Source organism: Melospiza melodia, chromosome 18 (assembly GCF_035770615.1).
Source record: "Melospiza melodia melodia isolate bMelMel2 chromosome 18, bMelMel2.pri, whole genome shotgun sequence".
Classification (NCBI taxonomy): domain Eukaryota; kingdom Metazoa; phylum Chordata; class Aves; order Passeriformes; family Passerellidae; genus Melospiza; species Melospiza melodia.
The window spans coordinates 9,416,990-9,429,202 of NC_086211.1; the positions used below are offsets into that span (position 1 = coordinate 9,416,990).

General features: G+C 39.9%; 1 protein-coding gene across 1 annotated transcript in view; it reads left to right on the forward strand.

Moving 5' to 3' along the window:
• The window catches only part of SHISA9 (shisa family member 9), a 176,777-nt gene extending 165,501 nt beyond the window's left edge, over positions 1–11,276 (forward strand). Inside the window, exon 4 of the mRNA XM_063171047.1 lies at positions 8,642–11,276. Within this exon, the coding sequence (XP_063027117.1) occupies positions 8,642–9,009 (368 nt within the window). The 3' untranslated portion in view covers positions 9,010–11,276. The remainder of the gene's footprint in view (positions 1–8,641) is intronic.
• Positions 11,277–12,213: the final 937 nt, after the last annotated feature.

Genomic DNA, 12,213 nt, shown 5'->3' on the forward strand with positions numbered 1-12,213 from the left:
CACATATCTCTGGTTTGGAAACCTCTGGCAACCATGCTCAAGAGTTTAACAATACAAATGCGATAGAGTCTAAAAAGAGGGAGACAGGAAAAGAAGAAAAATCCAGAACTCAATATACATAAGTATAGCTATGAAACTATTTCATTCCTTTTTTTTTTTTCCTCCTGAGAAAAGAGGAGAAAAAGAGAACTTTCTAATAGAAACTACTTATGCTACTTATGCCAGAACTATTCTGGAAAAAAAAAAATCAAACTCAATACAGAAAAATTACTAAAAATCCTTTTAAATTAAAGCAGTTAAGAAACAGATAAAATAAAAATAAATTAGGCAAAAAAATAGGTATTACATCACTGGGACTTATTTTTCTCATTTAACCAGTACAATTCAAAAAGCCTGTAGGCCTTTCTTCATGTTGAGAAATAATAGTATGATGGCAGTTGAAAGGCATAAAAATACAACTCTATTTCAGCACTAAAACCATATCTTAATTACATGTTCAGACTCTGAATTGGGTTCTCTGAGCTCTCATGCAGCTTCCTATGTCATCACATCTGGTATTTGCAGCTCATCTGTGGTTGATTCAGACATATGTGCAAGAGTTATAAGCAGCAGTATATGAAAAGAGACAAAAATATCAATCGAAAGTATTAAAATTGAAAACAAAACCGAGCACACAGGAGAATGCCAACAGCGACGTGTGAAAAGAAAATTCAATTATGTTCATGCTAAGAGCAATTGTTACAAATAAACGTGGTCAGGAATAGCAGAACTTTTTCAGTCAACGTTAGAGAAGGTAAAGTGACACCTGAAGAGAAACCAGGCAGGCTCTCTTAGATGCTGAACCCCCTGCAGAACAAGGTGAACTCTGTTCTGCTGTGCCCCCTCTGTGTGCAGCCCCCAGGAGCAGGGGGAGCCCAGCACTGCTCACTGCTCCTGCAAATGCCCCTGCCACCCTCAGACAAATGGAAAGTCCTCACCAACCAAAAAGGTTACAAACAGTTATTGTTGGTGTATGGAAGCGTTGCACAAGTTCTGGCACAATCAGATTTATCCTGAGAAGCGTTAAAAACCACCCAGTGAAAATGCAAGCAAGATTACTGGAAGAAGAAGTGGAAGAAGCCTTTTAAGCAAATCTCCTAAGTGTTAACCTCTTTGGCTTTGGACAGCATTTTCAGAAAGCAAGCCAAACCTCCTTTCCTAAATCAGTTTATGCTGCAGTCATGCTTTATTCAGAAGTTAAGCATGACAGCATGACTCCTTAGATAGTTTCTATTCCAAAAGGCAAGGTTTTATACCATATATAAGGTTTCCAGTAAAAAACCTGATAAATATGTTTAAATGAGACAAAATGAAATAAATATTTCACAGTAGAACTTTTCATATTTATTTGCCATTGTAGATGCCATGAAAGCCACAAGCTTAGAGGGCTTTAGGAAAAAAAAATAATGAAAAAACAGATTTACAGTTACAGGAACGCCACTGGCTGCATTTTCAAAGAAAAGTCAGAGATTTTAATACATAATTCTCTTAGACTTTTACAATTTCATCCCTTTGGATCAAAAATAGAATTGGTGCTCTTACTTCCTCTAAAATTTATCATTCATTGTACAATACTGAACCAGCAGTTTAGCATGTTGTTGCTTGAATTTAAAATGTTAAATCACTTGAGGTTACAACCAAGCAGTGTGATCTTTGTCTATCTGCATGCAACAGATTTCATGTTTGCTAAAAACATTTACAATTCTAATGTTATTTTATCATGAGTCAGCCACCATTTGTTTCCAGGTTAACAGAGCCTATATCCTGATTAGTCGGGAAAAGTCTTGTTTTTCTTCTACTGGTTGGATTTGAGTGTCTGCATGCCAGTGGTCCCTAGATTAGGCAGAATGTGTGTGTATCTGGAGTATTTTGATCAAAACCAAATCACAATATCACTGCAGCACTTTGCAAAATTGAATCATAAATATTGCAATTTAATACTATGCAAATCAATGCAGGCAAGTATACAAAGCCCAGCTGGAAAATCTGTTTTACATGTCCAAGGAGAAACCTGCCTAAATTCACATAGTAAATAAACATTTGGAAAAAGAGAAAGAGAAAACCAGACTGTGCAGTGCAGTGCTTTTTGGCCCGCTGTCAGAAGAGGGGCACTCTGCTCCCAGCCATGTGGCTGCCCCTGTGTTCCAGGGAATGGCAGCCCTGCTCCTGGTGCAGCACATCCTGCCTGATGCCTGAGGAGTCCATCAAAGTCTCACTGATCCCAGGCAGGCAGCAGACTTTGCTGTGGGGGTTAAAGAGCAGGGCTGACACTGGAGGCTTCACTTACCCAGTCTAATTACAATCCTGTCCTAAACCATTCCTAATGTGTCTCAAAACCCAGAAATATTCTGGCCTCCTCAGCCTTTCATAAACTGTCACAAAGATAATCAAAAGAAGAGAAGAAATGTTTGGGCCTACATATTTATCTTTTTTCATGTCTCATATCTTGAAATAATGTTATTTCACTGGGAAAACAAAATGTAGTCTTGTGTCTGGAGGTGGACAAGCTCTTTTCAAACAATGTCTGAGAAGAAAAGGTTGATATGGTTTTTTTTTTTCATGCTTGGTCTCTCTCCAGATCACTGTAAGAAATCAGTAAATAGATGAAGTGGTAAAGGGGGCCAGGAGAGGAATAACACTGAGCCACAAAAAGAAGTTCTACAAAACTTATGTGGGGTTCTATGCACTATGTGTTTTTCTTTACCTCTGTCAGTAGTAAGAAATAAAAACTATGGGAAAGAATCCAAAGATATAAAACAGTCTTCATTTTCAGAATGTCTTGAAAAAAGGCAAAATGGTATTAGAAGAAAACCAAATATTTAGGACAGAAATCAATGCAAGCCATAGGCTGAATTCTGAGTTTTTAAAACTCAATACAAGAATGAGAAGGGTGGCTGCAAAAATGATTTTCAATGGCATTTATCCATTCTTGAAATTTAGTATGCTTTAAAATTGCCCCAGCTTGTATAGAGCCACCCCAGTCCCTGTGAGCTGAGAACAGTGACCAGCCATGAAACAGCCACACTCCCTCCTCCTGGCCACAGACAGATCTTCACACCATCCTGCCACTCCCCATTCTACCAACAGAATCCTGTCTTGCTGAAATTTCCCCATGCATTCTGTTTTCTAATCCCCTTCACATCATGCAGAGCAAATGCTTCTGTGGTCCATGATAGTTGGTGAGCCCCTTAATTCAAAACACAGCTCATTAGTTATTTGTTTTACTGTATGGAATAATTTTCCTGTGAATTTATTGGATCCAATCCATACCTAGGGCAGCTAATACAACCTCTGTCTGAGTTTTTTCCCTCACCCAAGAATAAACTTGTGCTAATGTACAAATGATACTTTGATTTTCAGATGAAATCCTGCAAGAACTCTCACACAGAGCTGGTTTATGTCCTGGAAGCCTTTGAACATATTGTCTTAGATGCTAGCTTGGAAAGGCAAATGAATAAGCAATCACACACTCAGAGAGGATCAACAGCACCACCAGAGGCAGCAGCCCAGTATTTCCCTGGGCAAAATTCTCATGCTGTCTCTGAGTCAGGATTCATTACCCTTCTGTCCTTCCTTGAGTTTTCACTTTCATTACTTAGAGAAAGAGAAGTTTCCTACAGCTTCAGGTAATGACACCAGGCAAACCCATAGCTGTGGAATCAAAGCCTTGTTACAAACTGCTGTACATAACAGAGAGACAGCCTCACAAGCCTCCCACAAACAGGCACTGACTTCATTTCAGCTGTACATGGTGTGTCACTGATGCAATTCCACTGCTGTCCTGTCCTCGGCACTTTCCACTGCCTTGCTTTCTTCATTTGAAATAGAGTCTTTTTGGCTAGAATAAAGCTCTGCATTTCACAAACTAGTCCTTAAAATATGTTCAGAAAACAAACAATTCTGCAAACATCTAAGGAGAAACAGTGCCCCTACATAAATTGATATCTTTGACTGTAAGGTCACACAGAAGTTTTGCTTTAGGGTTTTGATTTTGGGGTTTTTTTTAGTGTCTTTAGAGCTTTTATAAGGGCTCACTGCTTTGTGGATTCTCTTCCCTCACTTCTTCCCACACCTAGGTGCCTATTTTCACAAAAACTGTAGGACAGCACTGTCTTTCAGGATTCTGCCTTCTCCCACAGCTGTAAGTGGTGTGAGTACTCAGAGCCATGGACCCATAGAGATAAGAGCACTGTCAGTAAGGAAATGAGTTAAACCCCTGCGTAACATTTTACAAGAAAAAGAAAGCATTCACAATGATAAGGCATGGCCACAGGACTCTATGCCACAAGTGCTTACACAGTGATGTTGATGACTACTTAAGCTGGGGAACAGAACATTACACAGTTTCAGAGCTACCTCTCAAATGCAGCTTATATTCAAATAAGCTCACTGAGAAATTCTGGCCCTTTGGCAGCCACAAGGATTTTTGCCACTGATATTCAAGAAAACACATTTTCATCCACGGTATTTACTTGGGAAGAGAGTCACTGGTTTCCATGCTTTTGTTACATAACTCTGGATTATGAAGAAAGATGTGCAACTTCCATGTCATGGCAGGCTCACACTTAAGGATGGAAAAAAAAATGTCATTTTTTTCCAGATGAACAGTAAAACAGTAACTAAATGAGTGCAGTATCTTAAAGAAGTAAAAGCCTTACCAAAATATTGAAACTGAGAACATTTTTGTAATTAGCTACTAAGAAGAAGGAACTCAATAACACTCAGAATTAAAGCCCTTCTATTATTATTTTGCAATGTTAAAATTACAAATTTTTACTCCTTTTTCAAACAAAACAGTGATATTTTAAATCATCTTTTTTACCAATCAAGATACAGAAGCAATGGAAAAGGCACTTCTATAGCACCTTTCATCCAAAATCTCAGGATATTCTACAAATAGAAATTCAACTTCCTAACACAAGTTCCTCCTCCAATGTGCTAACAGCTCATTTTACAGCAGGTGAAACCGAGGCAGAGGGAAGTTGAGTCATGTACCTAAGGTCACATAACAAACCCATCCTCTAACTCCAAAATATCTCTTCGGATGTTTAAAGTCCACAAAATGTTTATAGGGTCTGCTTTAGAAGAAAAACAAACTCCCTCAGATTCACAGATGATTTTTAAAGTAGTTGGCTTCAGGATACTATTAATACACTTTTCTTGGGAAAACATTTGTTACAAAACTGTGCTCAATATTACTGTTCTGAATCTTTTCTGCTTTGATAATAAAAAGAAAAAAAAAACTGTTTCTAGACTGTAGTAGCATCAGGTCACTCACACAGAGCACAGCCCACTGCTGTTATGAAACCTGCACGAAAGAGCAACAACGGCGCTACGAGTTGCCAAAAGCTCTCTTGAACAACTGAACAATTCAGGTTTATCACTGCTGATTTTGCTCATATTTGCTACAATGCATCTCCTCCCCCCATTTTTGGTACCAGTGCCTGTGTGGCCACCTGCACGTGCAAGCAGAAACAAACCAGGCTTGAGGGAGGTTAAAATACTCAGCGCAGGGCTGCCTTCCACTGCCAGCACAGGGAAGCATCCTCAGGCAAAGCCTGCAAAGTGTTACTTGATCAGGACAAATACAAACAGCAGCTCTCCCACACAAAACCAGCCACTTGGCAGCTGTTTGCCAGCTTTCTGCTTGACTTTGCTGATGAGGATTTACAGCTCACATCCTGGTTTGTTTCCTTCAAGCCCAGTTTCCAGAGAACAGTTGAGAAATCCCTAGAAAGGGACAATGGACTACACTAGTTAAAGCAACTTTAATGGAACCAAATTTACAGAATTAATAGTTTCACTTTCTGTATGGTTTTCCATAAGAAACAAAGAGTTGAAAATCTGGCATTATAACGTGGCACAAACCAACTTCCGACACATCAGAGGCACAGTCCTTGTGAGGCTGATTTCTTCCTCCCTGTTTCAACTGTGAAGGTCTCCTTTATATACAACAGAAATACAACTTACTCTTCTGTAGGACATCATCCTCAGTGTGACTGACAATCTGAGTGGCATTTCTAATGTCTGATAAAATTCAGAGACCCAGGACCATTGCAGTGGGAAAAGGGGCGAGTGAAAAAATTAACAGAAGCTGAGGATGTAGCGTGAGCTTGTTGTGGCCTCAAAGGGGAAAATGGCAGGAAAAGCCAGGCAATAAAAGTATCTGCATTTTTTGGTCATTATTTACATAGCTGCATCACCACTGCTATTTCTAGAAAGAAAAGTCATTATTTACCTTGTAGCTGATTAAAGATCTTGGCTACAGAAGACAAATTGCTGCAACATAACTAATACAAAATTAAAACTACAAATTTATACATTTACTCTATTCCTATGTTAGATTAGCTAAATTTTTAATTTTTGTATGCAAATTAAACTAATTTAAATGTGAAACAGGCATACAAATGTATCTCTATTAAAAGCTGGACATAATTAACTGTGCTGAATTTAAATTATAGAAGCTAGTGTGACTTTTCATAAATAGCCAAGGTCTCAGTCATATGACATCACTCCCCTAACAGCTGGCCTGCAGTGCCTTTGATGTAAAAATTTATAAATGAGGACTTGTGTGAATATTCACAGTGCCTTTTCTGCAACTATTTTTTTCAATTATTGATAACAGATTAATGAGATAATAGTAATGCAAATGCATTTCCAGCCTGTTTTTATTCATAATGGTTCTGTGACATTCAGAGAATATTAACAAATTGAAAGGACAAGCCACATGTAGAACTGGAAGCAGCTCTTTCAGGGAGAAATAGGTACAACTTCTTGATTATTCAGATTACAGCTCTCTAAATGAAACAACTCACTCCAAAATCAAAGCAGAACTTCACAGACTCTCTTTGTAACACATGACAGGTCTATCAGCAATTGCAACTGCACGCCCTGGGCTGAAATGAGAGCAGGCCATTATCTACATTCTGTGATTTGTTTCCAGCAGAAGACACCTGTATGCTATAGAAAAGCATTCACTCAATGCCCGAAAATGGAACCAGATGGAGTTGGTTAAAACACACAAAGCCCAATTTGACAGCACAGAAAGGAGCAATTTCAGCCCACTGGAGATGAAACACCTCTTTAATGACACAATTAAGGATTTAAGAGCAGAGTCCAGTTGCACAGTCATTTATACAAAAAATGTCATGAGATAATAAATAGCAGCTGCCTTTGGTAATATTCCTCCCTGTTGAGGGGCCAGGACAAGGGGATGCACAACTCAAGCCTGATCTTGAAGATTAATATGATGCTCCTGGGAATTTCCCCACCTTGCGTAAAGATCCAGTTCAGAACTAGAGAGAGGGAGAAAATTCAAAGTGCAACAAAAGCCTCCTAGGAATACTTGGGTGAGAGAAAAAGAAGGAAGCTACATAAAAAACAGTGCAGGGAATTAAAAACCTCATGAAGGCAAAAGGAGCTGAGCTGTAGAGACAGCTACATGCACCAGACTTCTGCAGAGAAGCCTTACATGGCATGGCTTCAAGGAAAATGGATGGATCCAGCTAGGGCACAGTAGAAGTCAAATCCAGGCTGACACAAAATATATTCCAAGCACACCACTGCTGATTAACACAGTGCCAGTTGATCTACGTATTTGGCACTATCTTAAATGAACATCTAAATTTTTAAAGGGGGAAAATAAACACACTTTACATAAAAGGAAAGATCTTAAAAAATGAAATTCAGTTAAGCTTTCCTTAAACCTCAGTCTCAAAATTGAAATGAGTTGCTGGATTGCTGCAGAATGCCTTTAGCTTCCTGAGCATGGTTCATACTTTCAAGCAAGGCCAAATAAATGCCAGCAATAACAAACTTGAGCAAAAGCGTGCACTGGAAGACATTTGCCTAGGAAATCACAGAGGGCAAAATCCTGATTTGAGAACTGCAATGCAGTATTTGTTGGCAGGGCTGATGCTGTATTTCTTAGTGGCACTGACCCCAGAAAATTATGTCAGAACCTGGAATTTAGGATTTTCATGGTCTGTAAAATCACAGGGTAAATACCCAACCTTCAACAACCCAAAGTATTTTCAGCCCCATAAAGCATTAGTGACCTTCCGACCATTTAGGAGCACAGATCCCGTTCTTATATTGCCCTGAGGCATTATTGAACAGAAATGGGTCCAACTAATCACACACCATGAGACCTTGCAGCTGGCTGGGTTAAACACCCACGAGTCACTTTGCATTTAAAGGGATGTGCTCTCACACAGCAATGCGACCCCAGATGCCGCAGTATTCCCAGGAAAGCCTGTGTCTTCTGTAGGCTTCCCGAATTTCCTGTGCTGTGTGACATGAACAGTGATGAGATTCATAGGACTTCTCTCCAAAATGTAAATGTCAGCACAGCCTGAGTGATTTGGGACAGGGACAGTCCTTTTTTCAAGGGCAACAGGGTTTTGTCTGCATGTATGAAAGCCTGGCACAACGGCATCCAAAACTCCAGAGCAAAACTAAGGGCTGGAGGTGGTGTGGATTTCTCTTACTGATGTACCTGTAAATGTTCTGGTCTGCAGATAGAGCTGTGTAAGACTAATGTAAACCATTTTTCCTCTGTCCATCTGATTGTTTTTGTCCCTCCCCTTTTGACCCCGAACAGCTGACAAAGTCAACGATGACTTTTACACCAAGCGCCGGCACCTGGCCGAGCTGGCGGCCAAGGGGAGCCTGCCGCTGCACCCGGTGCGCCTGGACGACGAGCGGGCCTACACCATCGACAGCGGGCTCACCAGGCAGAACGGCAAATCCAGGATGGGCAAGATCCACACGCACCCCCTGGGCTACAACTCCCACTACAAGACCTGGGACCCCAACGACCCCTCCCTGAGGCGGCAAGCGTTCCCAAACAAGGGCAAGCACGGCATGGGAGACCCGACGCTAAGCGACCCGCTGACCACCCGCAGCCAGCACTACCTGGGCCCACAGCCATACTTCATAACCAACAGCAAGACAGAAGTAACTGTTTGAGTTTGTTTTCTTTCTCTTTTTTTTTTTTTTTTTCTAATGAAATCCTTTAAAAACCACACGCAAATGTATACACAACACAAACACTCAACCAAAAGGCAAAAAAAAAAAAAAAGAAATTAAACAACAAAAAAAGAGGAAACAGAAGGAAGGAACTTCCACCTGGACACTTTCAATATCCAGCCAGCTGTAGGCCGAAGAGTGGGTTAATACCATTCAGCAATACACACTGAAGGTTGAATTACAAACTCCATTTGTATTTCACAATGGAACACAAACCCTTGTGACTAAATTTTTTTACTTGAAACTAAAATCCATGATGAGAAGTAGCACAATCTAGAGAAACTTTATGTCTGCTTAAACATTTACACTATGTTCCTGCCTTGAGACAGAGGAAGAGAGAGAGAGACCAATATACTGTAATATATTATTTCAGAGAGGAATTTTGTATAAAACCTATTAATAATCACTAGACCTGTGAAAAACCAAGAGCAACCATCTTGGTACGATCCCTAACATCTACTATTGTACTTTCACACTATCCTATAGAGAACGCAAAAAATATATATAAATTAAGGGACAAAGACACTTTCACAAGGAATTTATAAAGACTGTTATGATTAAGAGCATATGGGACCTTTCTGGCTGGTAGAGAATTCAGCAGGATGATAACAGCAGAAGATTTCATTTCAGTTTACTTCGTTTGATTTGAAATTTTTGGGAACCTCCAAAATAAGAAGAGACACTTCACATGACACAGAAAGCTGCTGGGGGAAAAAGGGCATCAGAATATTCCCTCTCAGTCCTCCTGTTTTCAGGCAGATGGTAACTATTCTCACTTTGCAGACTGTCAGGATTTTTTCTTCACCTAAATGTTTTGCCTATCTTCAACTGCTTCAGACTGAAATTAAGCGTGGGTGGTGCCTTTACTGTATTACTATTGTTCAATGACAGTCTTGTTCTTCAAAGTGACCCCTCTGTTCCTTTAAGCTATTTTCTCATGTTTTGCTAAGGATGACAAGGGTTCTGCCCTGCTCAGCCTCCTCTGTTTGTTCTGAAAGGAAACTGGACTACATCTCCATGCAGTGGTTGCACAGTCAGGACTATTTAGTTAGCCCCTTCATTTTCCCAAATTCAACTTTTCCCCTCTAGTGTCTCATTTTGTATTTGCTTTTAGCCATGGCAGTTCTCTGTAGTTCAAGTAAATGTTATCTGGTATATTGTCTCTATCGTTTGGCTTTTTCTAGTGGTGTTCCCTCTTGGTGGGCTGTGTGGTGGAAGAGGCTGGTCCAGCCTCAAACATCAGAGATCTGGGGTTAAACTAAACAAACAATTGGACTCATGGTCTTGACTGTGGTTCTGATGAGCAGGATGCCTGGTTTGTGTGAGTAAAACCACTTGAACTGGGCACTGGTAGCAAACTCACAGTCCTGGGCCTGTAAAGGCTTCAGCACATCCACAAAGAGACAGAGTTGGGATGGGGTGGCAGGCAATGCATTCAGTTTTTCAGTAATTCCTGTCCTTCCCCCAGCACAAGTCACTTGGCTAAATCCCAACTAGCTGTCCTACTACAGTTGCATTCTCACCAGCTGTCAATTCTTCAGGAGATTAGGTCTGGAAGAGTATTCAGGGAGGAGTGAGAACTGTTATGTTGTAAGAAGAATTGGAAGTGGCATTTCTTACTGTACTCAACTGACAATGCTTCTGCTTAGTCAAGGATGCAAGGGCTAAGATTTTGAAATCTGGTTAAATGGAGATACCATTTTTTTTAGCTATATCAAGATTGATTTGCATCCTGAGAGCACCGGTATCTCTCCATAAGCGTGCTGCTAAATTTTATGATCATATGTTTTAAGACTATCAGAAGTAGACAAAGCCCACAAGACAAATACTTTGCACACAACCCAGACTCTCCACTATCTTACTTTTATTCCTTTAATCTTTATTGCCTTCACAACTGGCTGACTTAATTTGACCCTTTATGGAATGTTGCTGTTAATCCATATGCTTTAGATACACATTACAGCTGCACTCTTAATTCACACAGGTTTCGTGTAACTTGAGCATATTTTATGTGGAAATATTTTAGTAACTGTATGTTCTGTAAGTAAACCCGTGTTAATACTTGTTAACTACAGAGTTTATGATACCAATAATACTTCCTACAATAAAATGTTTGTTTGTTTTTTAAGAATGTTTATTTGTAAACATATGTATTCACTATATTACTATGAATTTCTTACCTGGCAATAAAACTGATTCTAAGTGAATCCAACTTGCTGGCTCATTCCTAAACTTGTATCACTGGGCCAATTTTTGACTCTAAACTGAGCTTTTGGAGCATCTCACTGCAGCCAGTGGGGTTCATATCAGCACAAAGGATGTTTTGCCTCTGCCAATGTGAATGAGGGGTTCTTTGGAAATCAACTGCATGTAATCTGCATTGTGGAGAAGCTGGGTGATGTCTGAAGCTCCTTCCAGGCCCAACCATTTTGTGACTTTATGACTGCCTGTTATATGCAATACAAGATACACAGGGATTGCCAGCCTAGCAAAAATTCCTGTGTCCTGTAAGCCTCCAGGCGCCACACACACCTTGTGCCACTTGATCAGTTAATTAACATTAAAGTTTTGAGGAAAAACAACAAAACGGTAAGCATCCCCAAGGGCAGAGGCTGATCCTCATGAATGCATGGGAGTTTTGCAATAAGCTTCAGACACATCCAAGCACTGCAACTACTCAGCCAGAGCAAATGAAGCACTGATGTATACTGCTTCAAAAATTTTATATATTAATTAGAGAAGATCCTGTACACAACATCTGTGTACCAAGCCTGCTGGAACAGAAAGTCCTTACAGGCTTTTAGTAGTGCTAATGGCTCATAAAGCTGACAACTTTGGTAGAGAGTTTGGGTAGCTTCTTCTCCTTTCTTTGCTAAAATGATAGTGAATAAATTTCAGAAGAAGAAACAGGGAGTCAGGAAACCCAGCTTTAGAATCCACTGACTGCACGACCTGGTGCAAATTCTTTAGACAATTTATGAGTCTTTGGAAGCCATGACACATTATCAGAGGGAAAACATCAATACAAAAGTCTCCAGAATTAGCCTTCTTATGCAGTAGAAAAATCTCATTTTCAATATACACCATTATGGGTGCCAGGAAATAGTTCATAAAAGCCCCATTTTTTTGTTACAGGAGCATTTC